This window comes from Gobio gobio (assembly GCF_949357685.1).
Source record: "Gobio gobio genome assembly, chromosome: 15".
Taxonomy (NCBI): domain Eukaryota; kingdom Metazoa; phylum Chordata; class Actinopteri; order Cypriniformes; family Gobionidae; genus Gobio; species Gobio gobio.
The window spans coordinates 8080666-8101298 of NC_137108.1; the positions used below are offsets into that span (position 1 = coordinate 8080666).

The 20633-nt window shown below is 38.3% G+C and overlaps 1 protein-coding gene across 1 annotated transcript in view; it reads right to left on the reverse strand.

Annotated features, from left to right (window-relative positions):
* The window catches only part of bckdhb (branched chain keto acid dehydrogenase E1 subunit beta), a 128781-nt gene that overhangs the window by 84685 nt on the left and 23463 nt on the right, over positions 1–20633 (reverse strand). Inside the window, exon 6 of the mRNA XM_079837946.1 lies at positions 15816–15924. Coding sequence (XP_079694072.1) covers positions 15816–15924 — 109 coding nt within the window. The remainder of the gene's footprint in view (positions 1–15815; positions 15925–20633) is intronic.

Genomic DNA, 20633 nt, shown 5'->3' on the forward strand with positions numbered 1-20633 from the left:
GACGGTTTGCATTGCACTTGGTGATGTAAGGCTTGGATGAGCTGCTCGGCCATGGAAACCCATTCCATGAAGTTCTACACACTGTTCTTGAGCTAATCTGAAGGCCACAGAAGTTTGGAGGCCTGTAGCTATTGCCTTTGCAGAAAGTTGGTGACTTCTGCGCACTGTGACCCTCAGCATGCGCTGACCCCGCTCTGTGATTTTTATGTGGCCTATCACTTCGTGGCTGGGTTGCTGTTGTTTCCAATTGCATCCACTTTGTTATAATCCCACTAACAGTTGAGCGTGGAATATTTAATAGTGAGGAAATTTCACGAATGGACTTATTGCACAGGTGGCAACCTATCACGGTACCACACTTGAGTTCACTGAGCTCCTGAGAGCGGCCCATGTCTAGGTGCTTGATTTTATACACCTGTGGCCACGGAAGTGATTGGAACACCTGAATTCAAATGATTTGGAGGGGTGAATTATAAAATGTAAATGCACTATATTGCCAATTCATCTAAACGCTGCTCTTGGCATCAGATGTTTGCTAATAATATATCACTGGTAACACCCCTAAGCGAAGAAAGAAAAAGAACTTCGCCGTGAGAATATCAGGGCCTTAAGTGTTAATTTTTAAATATTACTAATAATATAATAGTTATTCTTACGTATTCAGTAAAACTCAGTAAAGATTTCACAGCAAAAAGACACGACCTGAAGGTGGTCGTTTTTACAATTATATCAAAAGGCTTTTTATTTGATAAAAAAAAAAAAAAAAAAAAACTATCAATCAGATTGTGTGCAACAGGTTTTCAGCAAAGTTTGGATCATGTTGATCATTTAGAGGCCTTAGAAATGTGTATCAAACATGACACAGTTGGCTTTATAGGGTTAAGATTAAATCCATAAACTGTGGAGGAAACGGTTATATTGGTCAATTGCTGTAGAAATAAAGGGGGAAATAAAATTACATATCTTAAAGGTCATGTAACAAGATGCTAACACAGCAATAGTCTTGTAGCTGGCCAAAGAGGTATATCGGCAGAATGGGGCTTTTGAGCATTGAGATGAATAGACAGAGGGCAAGAGTTGGTGAGAGGGGGAATGTGGGATCTGTTCATACTTGCAGTATTGTAAGAAGTCTATTCTTTGGTGTTGGATAGATGTGCAAATTGGCATCAGGGTGAGTTTTACACGGCTGGAACAAACTAGCTATTGTCTCACCTGACAGCATGAGTACAGAAAGAACTCTTCACAGCTGTCATCTCTCACAGGGTTTTGTTTTTAATCCTAAATGCTGAATTATCTTTATGGTTGAATTATGTTTAATTAGAGCCATTTTCCTCATCCCAGTTTATATGCTCATTGAAGTCATTGTCTTTGCTGCCTTCTGGGAAATCTTGCTGCTTTGACAATGAGGGTTAAAGTAATTTTGTTGAAAATTTAGTTGGTTAGGACTGTTCTTTTGCTCAGAATTAGAAACAGAGGCTTATGAAAAATTCATTATGATCTTTTCTGTACCAGCATGTGTCTATTTTCCGCTTGTACTTAATAACATTCCCTCTTGAAAAACAAGAGCTAAGACGGAGCGCTTTTAATGTTGTTTCACATGTATTTTGGAAGAAGTATCCCAGTTCTTTTATTATTAAACGTGGAATACTTTGAAAAGTACTTCACTTTTTTGGCAATGCAATTATTTTTGAAAACTTAAGTTGCTTCATCAGCAGTTCAGTTCATGTTGTCACAGTAGTGTTGTGGTTAGAGAGTTTTACTGAGTCTCGCAGGTTAATAAAAACCATCTTGTTCTTTAAACTGGCTCTAAACCCTGAAGTAATGCTTAGCAGCTATACTCACAACACACTGCTCCAGGTTTTTTTTATTGTATTGTAGTTTGCCTGTAGCACATCTGATAATAGTAACCTCAGGATAACAAAAACCAGAATAGCAATAAAACATTTTTTCATACTGATCAAGGGCAAGAAATGAAACCGTGTCAAGATGTGGCGATTGGGGTGACTGAAAGGTCTCTTTAAACATTACTACTGTGCTCAGTTTCCAGAACTTGTAGAATTACTAAGTTATATTCAGAATTGATGCAACGCTGGAAAGAAGAAGCTTATAATCCCTAAATGTAAGGGTGTTGGATTCCGGGTTATCACATCCCACCGGTCAGCAATAAGAATACAAGATTGCCATCATTATTATTACACACTAAATGTTTGCCATTCTTTTTTCGGATACAAAGCCAAAAACTCACTGCATTAAAACACTCTTTTAGCACGACATTACCTTAAAATAATGAATATCAACAATGTTTACTAGTTGTTGACAATACCTAATTTTTAAGCATGAAAAGCCTTGGTTGAATATATACATTTTATTTTTTTAAACTGGAGAGAAATTATGTGATATAATGAATTTATTGAATTATAACAGTCAAGTGAGGGTGCCAAATACCTGTTGTGACCTCTTGTATTTCTCTCAAAAGCAGACATTTTTTAAATAGCGACCAGGCTAAAACATTACAAAAAATATATAAAAGTATCACGTAATGATACAGTGGGGCTGCACAATTATGGCAAAAATCATAATTGTCGACTATTCCCTTGAAATTGTAATTGCGATTATTAATTATGATTATTCGATAGCATTATGCCTCAAAAGTCAAATATACATTGGTTTGGTTTCTTAAAAAAAAAAAAAAAGTAAAAATATGTATGGTATTATAATGTTATACTAAAAATAAAAATAAAAACAATGGGGAAAAAACTTAAGATAACCTGTAGAGAGAAAAAAAACATTAAGTACACAGAATAATCTTTTTGAATGATTACATAATTGCTGCATCCGTAATTGTAATCCCGATTACAAATTCGATTAATTGTGCAGCCCTATGATACAGTGAGATGCACGCCATATATGGAAAGTGTTCAGGAGACATACTTTAAGGTTCTGTGAGAAAGAAACCGTATTATTCAGTCAAAACACTGAGCTCGGCCGTTGTGAGAGTGCTAGCCGTCAGCAGACGCTCATGCTTACTATAACTCGCACTGTTGTACCCAGGATAAACACGCACCATTTCGAGAAATCCGGCTCAATAGAAATAATAATTCTATAAGGTATATGATAAGAAATAATACAATAATTCTATTAATAAAACCTCCTAACGAATATATTGATTACCGGTTGTCATGACATTGGGCGCACTCTCACAGGTCATCAAGGTAACGGTCACCACAATTCATTCGATTGGACAATAGACAAAAAAAAAAACGTGATGATGTCAGATGATTTTCCGCACGGAGTTGATTTTTCTTTTTCAAATTCAGGTGCTCAGAGCGCTCCTTCTTAAAGTCGGCATGAAACGGAAGTTGAGATCGTCTTTTCCTCCTTATTGTGACGTATATCCGAGTGAAACAGCTTCTGAAATTAGAAAAAATGTAGGGCGAGGCTTGATTTCGTCCTTCGGGAATTGATTGGATCGTTGGAAGTTGGGCGTTGCTAACAAAATGGAGGCAGATTTGAAGTTTGCACTCAATTGTGGAGAAAAACTCTCTAAATCTTTTCTACATAATGTTACTGAGCATATTTCCTCACTTTTCGCTGGTTTATGCTACAGATTTGACTTATTTTAAGCCTTTTATGGCTCTATTTCTGTAAAGCTTTTTTCTCAGCTCTCCCTTATAAGGGGGGCGCGCCGTAAGTGCGTTCACACGCTGCATTCCTCAGTGCGAGTCGTCACGATAAGCTGTTCGTCCGACTATATTGAGTAATTTTTACATTAAAAAAAGCTTTTATTTCTCATATATTTCTCTCTTTTTGCCTCAAGTCCTTCTTGAAGAAGGTATTGTGTATACCGAGAAAAATGCACCTAACCACGATCAGTGACATGTTTCTGAGAGGAGGTGCAGAAACGAGACGGGGCGATAACCCGCGCCATAGCACATCGTCGAGGTCGTTTCGATGGGGGAGGGAAAGTTAACATATTTGATTAAAGATTATAAGGGTAAATGAATTTTTAAAAAATAATGAAGTGCACAGATAAATCAGTTATAGTAAACACTACAATATTAATATAAAAATACGAATTGTAAAATTTGATTTCATGCCGCCTTTAAACGCGAGGCGCAGCAGGCGGTATAACGCTCTCTGCCAACAGAAATCTATTCAAAAAAGGTGCCTCTTGCTGCAAAAACGCGTTCTGTCTGATCGGGGCATAAAACGGTTTCTTTCTCGCAAAACCTTATAGTATGCCTCCTGAACACTTTCCATACAGTATATGGCGCACGCGCGTCTCACTGTATCATTGAGTGATACTTTTGTATATTTTTTGTAATTTTTTAGCCTGGTCGCTATCCACTGCCATTATAGGAAAGTGCACGTGCAGGACTATTTAAAAAAATTCTGCTCTTGAGGTCCGAAAAGGATAGAAGGCCACAGGGCACGGGAACGGGAACAACAGCAGGGTAAAGGAGTAAAAGATGGGTTTTATTTTCATTTCAGGGTGAACTATCCCTTTAAGATACTAAAAACTAATATCTAGCCTAAATACATACAATAAAGTACACTTATTAAAGGTGCAGGAAGAGATTTTTGAAAAACTCTGTTGAAAAATGGGCTGAGCACCAAAACACACGTGTAGCCAATCAGCTGTAAGGGGCGTGTCCACTCGTGATGGGGGAGGAGAGAGAGCTCAGTGCATTAGCAGAACGATTATAGAAAGAGAGATGGCAGAGAAAATACAAAAGAGGAAAAGGCCAGGGAATATAACTTTAAAATGAAGGGTTATGATCAGGCAAGAGGACGTGTCAATATCGGAGAAGCTTTTCATTGCTGGAGAGAAAAATTTTTATGTTTTTCTGCTTACCCCTAAGGCATCCAAGATGTAGGTGTCTTCGTTTCTTCAGTAGAACGCAAATGAAGATTTTTAACTCCAACCGTTGCTGTGTGTCACTCATATAATGCTTGTCAATGGGGTCTGATTCTATTAGAGTAAAAAAAACATGGACAGACAACTTCAAATTAAACCCCGTGGCTCGTGACGACACATTGATGTCTTAAGACACGAAACGATCGGTTTCTGAGAGAAACCCAACGGTATTTATGCAAATATATCAGCTCATATCAGACGAATGTCTTCAGCTCTGCAGACTGCCATCACTTCCCGTAGGTTAGGTCAAAATTCTGGCCGGGTCATAGATATATACATAGATACCTCATTCGAGCGATCCACACCATGATCCACGCAGGCACTAATGAGGATTCTATGTATAAATCTATGACCCGGCCGCTATTTTGACCTCACTCACGGGAAGTGATGGCAGTCTGGAGAGCTGAAGACATTCGTCTGATATGAGGTGATATATTTGCATAAATACCGTTGGGTTTTTTTGTGTCGTCATGTGTCGTCACGAGCCGCGGGGTTAATTTGAAGTTGTCTGTCCATGTTTTTTTTACTCTAATATAATTAGACCCCATTGACAAGCATTATATGAGTGACACACAGCAACGATTGGAGTTAAAAATCTTCATGTGTGTTCTACTGAAGAAACGAAGACACCTACATCTTGGTTGCCTTAGGGGTAAGCAGAAAAACATCACATTTTCGTTTTTGGGTGAACTATCCCTTTAAAGGAGCGGGAAGGCCTGAAAACGGACACAGAGGTTGCTTTATTTCTTCCTGATACGCGAAAAATGTTGGTTTTGCTGTGTTTCACAGAAGATAGATATGCTGACTTTTGCTTGAATACTTGTGTGTCATATTCGCTAGTTTGTTAATTTGCATTATTATTATTATTATTATTATTATAAGCCTGAAACGCCTAAAACTCCTCCACAGCCAACAGCCCACAGCCCATTTCAAGCATCGGCTCCCAAAGTGTATCCGAAAAGTGAGATAACATACCCTAATACATGTTTTTTTCTTTTGGATGCCCTTTTAGTGATTGCCATAACCCCTTAAAGGATTAGTTTGCTTCAAAATGAAAATTTCCTGATAATTCACTCACCCTAATGCCATCCAAGATGTTCATGTCTTTCATTCTTCAGTTTACGTTCACTTAAGACTGTTTATGAGAAAATTTGCAGAGATGGGTATTTTGAGAAATGTTGTGTCTCTGTTCAAGCGCAAGGAGATGTGAAAGAACTCAATAAGAATTCAACTCTTTTGCGCATGAAACACGTCTCTCTCTGTGTGTGTGTGTGTGTGTGTGTGTGTGTGTGTGTGTGTGTGTGTGTGTGCACAGGGAAAACAGTGTGTGAATTCAGTTCTCTTTCGCCCCTTCTTCCACTTGAATGGTTTAAAAAAAGAAACAAAACACTTGACATGAAAATAATAAACTTTCACTATATGGTGGTTAAACTAATCCGCGAATCCCATGCATGCCGAACCGGTGGGGCCTGGTCCCCCAACTGCTATCCGTTACACTACCCTAGTATATATAACTACAATGTAAAGATACTACGGCTAAAAGTAGGATTGCATACACAAGCAGCTCCGCTTGTCCAATTTAAGGTGTATGCTCAGTTGCAAAGAACAAATTAATTCACTTTCTACTGACAGTGACCCCAATGTTTATTCACAGCCTGTTTCTTGACTCCAACATCAGCAAGATTCTTACAGCCAAGAAAGAGAGCATCATCCACGATTTAAATATTTATAATACAAAAAATAGACTGATCGCTATTGATTGCAGTGATGGCCTGACTGCTGGAGCGGTTCAGGCTGAGCTCACTGATTTGTGGTTAGGAGGTTTTACCCCAGGGTTCAAGTGATTGATGAAGTCTAGTAAAAATGCATCACTAATGGTCCAGATTCTTTTGAGTGGTAGGTTGTTGGATGCCTGATGTGTGTTTCCAGCTGACACACACTCTATCATTTAAAAATACTGCTGGATTTAATGGTAAAACCGCTCTTTAATAAAAACCTAATTCAGAGATGGAGAAAGATACACGTTTATGCTAAAAACATGAAAGATACCTCATGTTATGCCAAGATATCTGATGTGTAGCAGCACTGTTGACTAAAATCGGTGTGTTTTGATACAATGCTAAAACTCTCTAAAATCAACTAGACAGAGTCTTGGGGTTTGACTATTTTACAGAGCACCTTAGCAACCACACAGCAACACCCTGGCAACCACCCACAACACCCTGACCCTAGTACTGCAAAGGGCAACTCCACATGGACGATTTACAAAGCACTAACATGCAGGGTTTTTCCTACATTGAACATTTTTTGGCGGCCGCCAAAACAAATTTTTGCCCCGCCAAAGCCTTATTTGATCAGTTATTGTGATTTATGAGTGATGTAGATCTACTGCGCTTGTGATCGGCGCATGTTAACTGATGACAGAGAGAACGAGCGGAGAGCCCTATCCCGCGCGCACGCTCTCGGTCTTCAAAATAAGCACCGTTTTAGCATTCTAATATTTCACATATCACGTTAATCAAAAGGTCGGAAGACCGAATCCATGTTGCACGTGGTGGATTCGGACATTTTTTTCCTTGAACTACCGCTGGATGTGAATTGCGCTCAAAAAACGCTAACTCTTCACCGACCAGCTGACATAAACCATACTTTCAATAAACGGGAAACAAGTCCTATCCAGTTATTAAGTGTTTTCTGTGTGTTGACAAATCTTTCGCGATGTTCTAACAGACGGGATTCACACACAAAACGTCTGCTGGTGTCCGATTCGCGACCTAATGACTCCTTTGAATCGAATCATTTTAACGACTGGTTAGAACAACTGAACTGTCCAACACTGAACTCACGAATCAGTTTAATCATTTACTCAGAACATCTGAAATGAGAACACAAGTGTGCTCACCCAATTTAGCAAGAGTGGATAGTAAGAATTAATTTGAATTATCCACAGTCTTTCAGCTTATTTCTGTTGACAATGTGTAGTAAATAAATAGCCTAAAATCATTTAGTTTAGAATGGAGTGAGGTGAAACCAGAACAAAGTTGTCATTAGCTAGCTGATAATTTTATGAAATTGTATATGGCAGAAAATTAGGCTATTTGTTATTTTTTTTAATACTATTTTTTTAATATTGATATGGTTATATACCAAAACAATTATTTGTAAATAGTGTAAAAATGAGGAACAAAAGAAACAAAAATCAAGGTATCGAAATAAGATAAGCAAAAATTACAAACTGTTTCTTTGAATTTATTTTAAATGTATTGTCAGTATTGCGCTTGCAGATCACGTGGGTAGGGTACTTTTTACTGTGTATGTGTGGATGACCATGTCGGTCAGCCACCACCGAAGACCATTTTTGACCCAGGAAAAACCCTGACATGTACTTCAGAAAATTCACTCTAATTGTACACAGAAGGTGATTGAACTCCTAAATACTATGTAATAAATCAAAACCACATTTAAGGCCAACTAAACTCGCAGGAGTTATAATTTATGACATTAAATGCAATGTTGGCAATAATGACCGATTCAAAAAAGACAAGGTGGAAATTGGAAAATTCCACATTACCATTAACTAAACGTATAATGTTTTTCAAATCACGATTTATACAAACCGAATGGCTGAATGATTTATTCCCATCCTGCAAGAATAACTGCATGAAAAAAAGAGAAAAGCACCACTCTCAAATTAAAACCAAATAATGATAAAGAGCCAAAGATCCTAAAAAAAAAATGCTCCAATGTTCAGTCAGGAAATTAAAGTCATTCAACAAAATTCTTGAGAGACACATAAGTCAGATCTGCAAGTGAACATGAAGACAGACAGAGAGTAGATCTAAAGTGACCCATCGGGAGATATGCACTATTCCTCATGGCAAACCACACTTGCATTGGCTTCTTTAATACTCCATCAATTTCCTTTTCCACTCTTTATTTCATTATTTAACCATTTCTTTGGATCTGAGGATTGTGTAATTTAGAGCCACACTTAGTTGTGCTTTAAACTGCACCAAATATTCTCCTCCTAACCAATGGTTTAAAGGAACACGCCACTGTTTTTGAAAATAGGCTCATTTTCCAACTCCTCTAGAGTTAAACAGCTGAGTTTTACCATTTTTGAATCCATTCAGCCGATCTCCGGGTCTGGCGATAGCACTTTTAGCATAGCTTAGCATAGATCATTGAATCTGATTAGACCGTTAGCATCTTGCTAAAAAAAAAATGACCAAAGAGTTTCGATATTTTTCCTATTTAAAACTTGACTCTTCTGTAGTTACATTGTGTACTAAGAACGACGCAAAATGAAAAGTTGTGTTTTTCTAGGACGATATGGCTAGGAACTATACACTCATTCCTCCGTAATAATCAAGGAACTTTGTATCTGTATATACAGCTCTATATACTACTAGACCTGTATGAATTGCTAGAATTATTCTATGGTGTGCTTCAGACTTATCCGTTAATAAAACCTGAACAAATACATGGTGAACTACTGTATTTATTACAGTATTTTTATTATCTGACATACATTTGACAGTAATATTATTTATTTTTCTTATGCGAAAAAGAACTTCAAATGTAGCCACAAATCTATCTATGCAAACTGAAAAAGGTATTTTAGTTTTACAATATAACTGTATAAAAAAAACAGTGCAACAAATAAATCTAGGAATATAAAAATATATTTATAATAAAGAAAAAAAAATCTCTTTACAAATTTTTTTACGTTTTTAAATACAAAAGTACAAAAAAAATGCAACAGTAGTCCTTTAAAAACACTAAGTGTGAAGCACTCCAAACTCGACACACCCCAGATTTTTTGCTATATGAGGTTTTTGTTGCTTGCGTTGTAGCGCAAAATAACATGAACATAGGACTTAAGAGATATTCCACTTCACAAGCATCCCCTCAATTGATTCAACTATGGACGTGCCGGTGTGTGACCCACGAAACTCATTGGCTTGCAGCACTGCACTCTCAAGAGTAAAAGATGTGTCCACCCAGTGTGCTGTGAAACTTAGCAAAGACAGTGGGGTCACGTCACAGCTCCAAATGTCCGTAGTAAAGCCGATTGCTTGCACATCTTTTAGTTTGCATGAAATTTGTTAGTTTGCATGAAATCTGTTCACGCACTGTCTCATATAGCTTAGGGAGCGCGGTTTCAGAGATGTATTTGCGACCAGGTAAACTGTACCTGGGCTCCAAATGTTCAATTAAGCCGCGAAATCCCACGTCAATGGCTGGTCATCCATAGCAATAAAATCGATAATTTTGTCGGTTCTATTTATTGCTCGTTGGCTGTCTTTTGAAAACTTTTCTCTTCGTTTGAATCAGTGTTAATTTTGACAGCAAATTTTGATTTAGTTTTAGTCAAAGTCTTTTGACTAAAATGCCATTTAGTTTTAGTCACCTGAATTGTTTTTAGTTTTAGTCTAGTTTTAGTCGACTAAATATAATACGATTTTAAATGTGAATCAAATGTTTAAAATCAAATGTGCGCATCTGTTACACAGGATATATCAGTTCTGACTGGATCTCTTCCCTAATCGTCCCTCCCTAACGTTTTCGTCTCGTTTTTATTTAACTCGTCATAGTTTTTGTCATCCAACACTAGTTTTTATTTAGTTATCGTCTCGTTTTCATCAGTGAAAAAAGGTCGTTGACGATAATTATGACGAAAATTATTTGTCAACGAAATTAACACTTGTTTGAATGAAGCTTCCAAAGATTGTTGACTGTGGCACGGCTCACCCTTCTCTGCCCTAGCCTCTGTAGTGCAACCATCATGTTCTTTGGGGTGACGCGTCTTCAAACGCTTTATTACGTTACTTGTGTTAAAGTTTCTTTATACTTGTGCCACCCCTCGAAATTGCAGCCTGGCATATGAGACATATCGCCGTTTTACTGGCTGGTTGGTCCAGTCTGAAATACTGCCAAACAGCGGACATACTGCTAACATGTTTTCATTTCTTCTTCGCTGCTCTAAACAGTGGTTGCTTGTGGCAACACAGCATAACTTCCTGTGTTTGCATTCTGAGCAGCGGAGAAGAACCGATTTACGATTTGCAGTGTTAGGCAAAGCTAGTGGGCATAATAACTAGGTCTTGTTTAAGAAAATGGTATCGGATCAGTACATGGGTTCAAGTACTCGCCGATACCGATGCCAGAATCTGTTGTGGTATTGGAGATATTCAACAACTCTAGAAATCACTGGTCGCAGACCAGGCATTAGAATTAACACGGTTACATACATGTTGTGGCATTACTGTCGAGTCCATATCGTAAAAGTCTGTGCCGAAATTGTGACTGGTTTACCAAAGAATCAGCAGCGAAATGTACGGATAAATAAATAATGCTCAACTGAGACATTCACATTGTTGAAAATAAATAACCACATTCCAAGCATTAGGATCCTTTGGAAAGTAATGCTATTTTTAGTCCAGTGACCCTGTATCACTCTTCCCTCCTCGTCATCTCACTAACACGCCAGTGGGCGGGGACAAAGTTGCAATTATGAAGTAGGCGTTGATTTTCTTTGGTGAAAGTTGGTGGTCTTTCACCTATTTAGGCACATTCCACAATGAGTCATTATCTGGGCTTGGTTACAATAAAAGCTGTTTTTGGACTAACAAGGAAGCTTTCAGTTCTGAAACGCATTACCAGCTATTCTTATAGTATGATGACCTCTTATATGGCAAAAGCTCAAGGAGAATTTGATTTTGCAGTTCATGACCCCTTTAATGATGTCACTTTCCTGATCCTAAGACTTCAGAGTTATTAGTCACATGATGAATGAACAAAAAGATTGCAGCCCAAGAGCAATCAAGATGGAACATCATGGACAAACAGTTTATTTGATTAAACATTTTTTAATTATATTTAAAAGCAATAAAAACTACATTAAAGAAACCAAGAGATGGTGTCTGATTTACTCTTTACAGGAAGACCATCTTGAGTCTAAAGTAAAGTCTTGTGTATGTCATAACCCTAGAATGAGGGAAGTCGCAATGTAACAGAAGTAGTGACGGATCTTTTCTTCCATATTGTGACGTACATCCGAGAGTAACAGATTATCAAATAGAAAGGACTTGGTTCTATGCATCGGTTGTTGATTGGATGTTTAGATGAGGACGTGGCACTCAAAAGTGCTGTACGCAGGTTAACATGAGCTTGTAGGGGCGGGGTTTAAGAGCACTGAATGATTGGAAAAGACCTGCATACGTCAACGGAGTAAAGTCTGATGTTTTACTGGAAGTAAACCTTTGATTAAACAACTACGAGGACAAAGAAAAAAACATGCACTGATGAATCGTTTACAATGAGATCTATAACATGCATTTAGAAAACAAATAGGGCGAATTTATTTCTCCACATTCCTCTCATCTCTTGTGAGTGAACAGTAGAATGATTCTGCGCCAAAGCATTTGACTGAAAGTGAGCCATACCTCAGAGAAACATGTACAGTGCAAGGCAATGAAAGAGAAACAAGAAACCGCATGTCTTCACTCAACAGCTGCAAAGCATCAAGCGAAATTAAGGCCATTCAAGACGTCCAGCGAACTCTTTGAAATATCAAAACACTCAACAGACCACGCTGATATATGAACAGGTAAGATGGGAGCTGAAACGATCATTTACAAGATAAATAAATTCCACTGACTGACTGCACAAGCAATGAAACACTACTAACAAAAGTATTTTTGACTTTAATTGTTCATTTCTTCAGAATCAAAAGTCTGGTTTCTGGTTAATATCTATTGCAGCTCATTCCTCACTTTCCTCTTTGACAGGTCTGTAGCGGCTTGTATTATATTTCACGTCTCATTTTTTATTTTAAGTTTTCATTAGTGGATGAAGCATATGGGGTTTTCAATGGGTTTTCAACGATACTGATATAAATAGCGAGCAGGGTCTCCAATGGCCAAATATTAACTTACTATTAACTTCGACTTTTGCCTCAAACTACTTACTGCTTGTTAATAATTAGTAAGGTAGTTGTTAAGTTTAGGTATTGGGTAGGATTAAGGGATGTAGATTATGGTCATGCAGAATAAGGCATTAATATGTGCTTTATAAGTACTAATACAGACTACACATTGTCATGTTATTCATAATCAGTAACTGATTACAATTCGTAAGTAATCTACCCAGCTCTGCTATAAACAGCCAATATCCACTTATTGTACACAATATTACTCAAAATCCACAAAAACATTATGTGCACTATTCATGGACAACAATGTCAGTAGATTTCAGAGCTGACACTTATTCAATCAACCAGCTCTTCATTTATCCTTGCATGGCAAACAAGCAGAAAAGGTCTAAAAAGTGTGTGGCACTTCATTCACGATAGAGGCGGAGTGGAGTTATGAGGTTTGACCGACAATTTGAGGAGCTAATGTAGTTATGAGGTTTAGTCACAAACTCTTTTTAATACTTTTCAATGATTAAATATTGGGACAAACAACAGACAGATGTAATGGGTGACCAACAGTAGCCGCGTTTCCATTACAGATCTGGGCAAAACGTTTGGATTATTTTCTAAATGTCGATAAAAAAACTATTGCGAAATGACAGCTTTACCATTAACCGCTGTCATGCACCTAAAACTTGTTTTTTTTCCTCTCGCGACAAGTCATTCCAAAAATGATGCCACGTATGTTGGGTTTATGTATATCCCAGCCACCGCACTGGCCGTTATTATTAAAGGGTTAGTTCACCCAAAAAATGAAAATTCTGTCATTAATTACTTCCCCTCATGTCGTTCGACACCCGTAAGACCTCCGTTCATCTTCGGAACACAAATTAAGATATTTTAGTTGAAATCTGATTGCTCTGAAAGGCCTCCATTGGCACAATGCACTTTACACTCTCAAGACCCTTAAAAGGTACTAAAGACGTCGTTACAAAGTCCATCTCACTACAGTGGTTCTAAAATAACTTTATGAATCGGCGAGAATAGTTTTTGTGCGCAAAAAAACCCTAAATAATGACTTATATAGTGATGACGATTTCAAAACACTGCCTCATGAAGCTTCGAAGCGTTATGAATCAGTGAGTCGAATCATGATTCGTATCGCGTGTCAAACTGCTGAAATTTGGCGATTCAAACTGCTGATTCGACTCACTGATTCATAACGCTTCGAAGCTTCATGAGGCCGTGTTTTGAAATCGTCATCACTATTCAAGTCGTTATTTAGGGTTTTTTTGCGCACAAAAACTATTCTCGCCGATTCATAAAGTTATTTTAGAACCACTGTAGTGAGATGGACTTTGTAACGACGTCTTTAGTACCTTTTAAGGGTCTTGAGAGTGTAAAGTGCATTGTGCCAATGGAGGCCTTTCAGAGCCATCAGATTTACACTAAAATATCTTCATTTGTGTTCCGAAGATGAACGGAGGTCTTACGGGTGTCCAACGACATGAGGGTAAGTAATTAATGACAGAATTTTCATTTTTGAGTGAACTAACCCTTTAATGGAAGGAGACGTAGGCATGTTAAGGCCCTTTCACACCGGACACGTAACGAAAAAGCGAAGCGGAAAAACGAATATTTTGTGTGCGAATAGTTCGCATCAAAACCATTCACATCAGCCACGACGCGAGTTTGCGACGTCTGTGACGTTTCAGAGCTCCAACATTCCAAATCATTCGCGGCGACAGCTGAGCAAACACGGACACTTCCTCATCCAGTGAAGACAAGCTTTTCATTTTATTTAAAAGACAGAGAAGAAAGTTTTGGGTGCAACCATTCTTAAAGAACAGAGAGTCTGAAGGGGAGTATCATGCTAATCTTCTACAGGAGCTAAAACTTTATCATGGCCGGTTCCGCACTTACTTTCAAATGTCCGTGGGACAATTTGTGGAGCTCGAGAGAGAGAGACAGTAGCACCTCATCTGACGAGACAAACCACAAACTACAGGGAACCAATCAATCCGGAGCAGCTGTGTCCAGTTGTGTTTCCAGTTGAGTCACAAAGTAAACATTTAAGAGCCACAGTTGTACTGACGGAAACACATTCACTTTCCATAGTCGCGGACACAATTAGGTTAGAAAAAAATCAACGAGTTTTAACTCAAAAGGTGATGTTATCGTTGTCTGTAGCCTACAGTGGGCAAACACATCTGCATCTGTACACCTGTACAGCTGTAATCTCATGAGAAATGCGATACCTGGCAAAGGTTAATGTTGATTGAATGGCTAATGACATCAACTGGACATTTCGTGACCTTTGTTTCCTTGTATGTGATTGGTTTAAGCCTTTTCTGTCGCTGCGAGTGTTAAAAAAAAAAATCGACATCGAAACGAAAAAAATAAACATAGTTTTTTCGCCACAGCACATTCGCGTTCGTTGTGGAAGCACTCATTAAACAAACAGCTGATCAAAAAATAAAACCATCGCGCGAATTACTCGCGCGTCAAAATCGCGTCCAGTGTCAAAGGACCTTTATCCTAGCATTAATGGCAAGGAAAGCCTCTTTGGGAGCGATACGTATGAGGTGTTTCTCCCTCACATATCTGCTTCAAGGTCTTCATGATCTTTTGTGGCATTTCTTTGTTGTTTAGAATCAGTATTCCTATAATTCTATTGTCGAGTTTAATAAAGAACTCGGTCTCATCTTTTGTCCAAACATACCGAATGATCGACTTTTACCTACACCAGGTGACCCGTAAATGCCATTTCCATTGCAGTTTTGTGTAAATGTCCTTTTTTGGATTGCCTGAAAAACCACTTCATGCGAGCGTAAAAACTTTTTTGCGATATATGGGAGTTTTTGCGAAATGGGATTCCATTGGGTGCATTTTCAATTCGCAATTTCAATTTGCGCATTTTGAAGGGTAATGAAAACGCGGCTACTGATGACTAATAAAAAAAATAACAAAAACTCTTACCTGCTGCTCTGTACAGGATTTTAGGCTCAAAGAAGATGCAGGGGTTCTTATCTTCAATGCAGGACAGAAGAAGACCCTTGGCTTGGACCGGACTTCTCGGCACAACAATCTAACAGAGAGAGAATAATATTTGTTTTATAAACAGGAAAAACAGATAAACTAGTCATTTGTATATTAATAAGAGCACACAATACTCAAAATGGCATTGCTGCGTCTCCCCACTGGGTTCATTTTGAAGATGCCTCTAGATCTGGGGCTGGATTCACGAAAATCTTCTTAAGAAAGAAGTTAAGAAAATTCTTAAGATAAATTCTAAGAAGTTTGTAAGAATGTTTCTAAGTGCAATTCTTGAACAATTCTTAAGAAGTTCTCAAATATTTTCTTAAGAACATAAAATGTGTTATATGGTGTTATTTTATTGAAGGGTATTACTGAACACTCGCTGAATGAAAAACACCTCAAAGCTCGTCGTTTTGCGCTTCCTGCAGATTACCGTAGATATCAGAATAAGTGTGCAGACTATTTTCGTCGTGACTGGCTTGACGGGAGTTAATCACTCAATGACGTGTTTTTAATGTGCCGTGTCTGTAAAATTGGTATTTTATAAGAGCCTAGCTGTTTATCAAGAACGCTGCTCGGGTACCAAAGATTGGCCGTAAGATCGACACAAGACGAATCATATCTCAGAGACAGCCGAGCCCGTGGCAGAAGGCAGAAGGACTAGCCGAGGTAAGGCTTCTCTCGCCGGGGTTAACAAGCGCTGAACACCTGCTGATCGCCTGGATCTCACAACTCCGAAAACGGCAGATAAAATAGGTAAAATAGGAGCTCTCTTTATAAATAAACCCAGATTTAATCTTTAAATAAGTACATTCTCGCCTGAAAAAGTCTTAAAACTACAATTTGTGACAGATTAACAGTAGAATTGGTATTTAAGATAGGTTGGAGGTTATCCTAACTTTAAGAAGTTATTTACGATGATTTTTAAGAACATTATTTTCGTGAATACGAATACTTCTTAAATTTTATCTTAAGAACAATCATAAGAAAAAAGATAAGAACATTCTTAAGAAAAGTTTTTGGGAATACAAAATATTCTTATATTTTTTCTTAAGTTAGAAAATAAGAAGAAATTGGCAGTTAAGAATAATTTCATTCTTAAGAATGTTTTGTGAATCCGGCCCCAGGGGTGTCCAATCCTGCTCCTGGAGAGCCACTGTCCTGCAGAGTTTAGCTCCAACCCCAATTAAACACACCTGTACCAGCTAATCAAGGTCTTATTAGGCATACTAGAAACTTCCAGACAGGTGTGTTGAGGCAAGCTGGAGCTAAACTCTGCATGACATTGGCCCTCCAGGACCGACTTTGGACACCCCTGATCTAGATGAATAAAAAGTCACTCACTATCAAAAGCCTGGAAAAAGCATTTCACGTGTTCTCTGCAGAAACACAGATTTTCAAACTGGCTTAACTGAATAGACCATTACGGATGAAGACTCAGATGCACAGAGAATCAAACTGTAAAGAGTGAAGAGCAGCGGTGAGGTTAAAGCAGCTCCGACTCTGTACGTCGGCTCATTAAATGTCAAGTCTGCGGTCGTCAGACTGAAGCAGGTCACTTTATAGTGAGTCAAGCATCGATCTACTTTGAATGTGATTCAAACTCCAATTTCCTGAGTGAGCGTGAGAAATCTGTGTTGCAGTGCGAGTGAGATGAGTAAAGAGCGTTGCTGTATCATCTTTCTCGGACTGGTGAGTTTATAAATCTTTTTGGCAGTAAACTAATAAGGATACATGTATCCTCCACTCAATTTTAAAGTAACTCCTTTAGTGACACCATGAAGGAGCGTGGGATCATGGGAGTTGTCATCTAAAATATGTAAAAATAAATTTGAAAGTGTTGAAAGTTATGTTAACGTTAATGCGTTCTCTCAGTGGCTGCTATGAGACACTTGTTGCACACTGCAGTAAGTTAGATTGATATTAGAATATCATATTAAAGCTGCAGTCCGTAAGTTTTGCCTGTGTTTCGCCATCTCAGTGTGAAACCTGCAATTGACCTATCGGTAAGCCCCGCCCCCCTTAGTTACTGTTGCTAACTCGGACAAACAAACGGAGTTGCTATATCTTACAATGTACAGCTGTCAGTGTGAAAACCTTATCCCAAGATGTTTTTGGACACAGATTGTAGCGTATATCCCGTCCGAATGATGGCCAAACTTTACTGACGGTTTTTCAAGTTTATTGCATCGTTATTCACTCCAAAAAGTCATCGTAAGAGCTGAACAAACAAAGCATAAGAAGTGCGCATTAACGTCTCATTCACTAACTCTTTCTCTCCGTTGCATTAGCATTAATATACACAGCAAATTACACAGAAACACTCATACAACTAACAGTAAACAAACATATACACAGACTGTACGCCTTTTCGAGGGTGCAGTTAATAACTGGTAAACTTTGTATCTGCAAAACAACTCCGATAAACTGCGTGCGAGTTCTTCCTTTCGTTACCCGGAGACTATAATACCCATCAAAATAGGAGTCCTCCTTAGTAGGACAGATAATGTAGACCTTAAACATATCTAAAATGAAATTAATTTACATATAACCGGTTTAATATGGAGAGGCACTGAAATGCAGACTTTCGTGTTTTTGACCTACAGTGTTAACGTTACATGACGTGAGAACAGTTAGTTATTTCAGTTTGTATGTTAGCAGGGACTTTAATCATAACATGAGTATGACAAACAGAAAACAGGATCCCTGGAGTCAGTGTTACAGTACCTCAGGCACTACGTTTTAGCATTTTTGTGGCATAAACACCATCAAACCGATGAGAGCTTCGGATTTTCCACTGTTTCTCTATGGCTCTGACACCTAAAGATGTCCGAGTTCCAGTCCCAGCGCAACTGATACTCAACTGCTATTGGCTCATCTGCGTTCGAGGGGAGGGGCTTACCGATAGGTCAATTGCAGTTATTTGTGGAGTTAACATCTGTACGCGAGTTGTGCATCAGCACGGCTCCTCAGCGCGGATGAATCTAATGTTTTGAGGAGTTTGTGCGGTTGTCATTCATTCAGCGCACCAGTGTGGATATTAGGGGTGGGAGAAAAGATTGATGCATCGCGATTCGTTATCTATCGATTCAGAATCGATTCTCAAAAATTCAGAATCGATTCTGTGTTCAATTCAAACGGCCGGTCACTGGCCAAACCAAAAAGCAAGGCGAACGTTCGTATGCTGGTGAATTGGCTTCGTTTAAGATAAAATGGACAAACTACGACCTGCTCCATGGCGTCGCACTCGTGGGAACACTTTTCCCGGTGAGAGGGTTCAACACCCGCACGTTTTATGCAGTTTTGCACAAGCGCCTTACAGCAGTCGCTCCTCCGTTTCTCTGGCCGCTGTGTCTGCGCTCGCTGCGGCTGCCTCCCCATTTCAAAAATGTATTTTGCCTATTAAATGCAAAGTTTTTAATTTCAAAAGCATTTCTAAATTATGTTAATATTTCCAACAAACGAAATGCTGAGCCAAAATAACGAAGTGGTGCTCAAGTAGGCTATAAGGCGCTTTCCTTCCCATTAATGCTTAATAACACTCCTATCCCGGTGGCCGGGATATACATAAACTTACCAGCATCCGTGGCATAATTTTTGGAATGACTTATGGAATATTGCTGAACTACTGCACAATGTTTCAAACGAATGGAAAATTCTGAACAAAGACTTCGTTTTGGCGAGTGATTGGTTAAATGTCTCTATGACTGTTGCAGCTCGGCAGGTTTTCTCATGTGAGATGTTTTGCGCACACACTGAATTTGGCTTCTCAGCGAGCGCTAAAGTTGTTTTTCTTCTGCATTAGCCTATGTTTTAAAGATTTTTTTGTGACTCTAACCAAAGTAAAGTTTTTTTTGCTTTTAAGACAGTTTTTGTTTAAACGTTCTAAAGAAACTGGAAAATTGTCACACTTAGTTGTAAATTGAGAACTGTTTATTCTTAATGATTGTTCTTTGCAATTGTATGGCTTAATATGTTTCATTAGAGCTTGTTAATCTTGAATATAACTTTGTTAATAAAATAAAAGTATTGAAAGAAATCTTCATAATCATTTTTAATATGGCAATACTGTCAAACAGAGATCTAACTATAAACAAAAAACATATTAGCTCCAATTTTGGTTAAAATGTAAAGTTCATGTGTTTGCACGGCAGGATAATTACTTACCAAAAATGTATGTTAAGAATCGTTTTGGGAATCGGATCGTTACTCCCAGAATCGTAATCGGATCGAACCGTTAAGTGCCTTAAGATTCCCACCCCTAGTGAATACTGTACTTCAGAATCACAGATTCAACGTATTGGAGTAAGACCAAAATTTCACCGCAAAATGTCATCTGAACAAGTAACATGTCCGCCACTTTTGAAAACAACACATTATAATAAATCACGCTACCAATGGTGATTAAAATTTAACGAACGCTCGTATAACAGCAAACCGTGCAAATGATTCTTATTGTTATCCTTTGTTCTCAAATTGTTAATGATATCAGCATTAGCATTGCGTGACCGTGTATTTAGTGTATATTACCGTTACCAGTAGATTTCAATTTCTGTACGGTCTAATCTTTTACTTTTGACTACGGGTGAATCTCCAGTTGTCACTGATGATGTCATTTGGATCTTTTTGGATTACAATCCGCCATCAAATGATACGTTTAATCATTCCAGCTGCTGTGAGAAAAGGCTATAAATGATCCGCCACCTGCAGCATCCTCACAAGCGATATAGCCAGACTCTTTCTTCATGTATACAGACG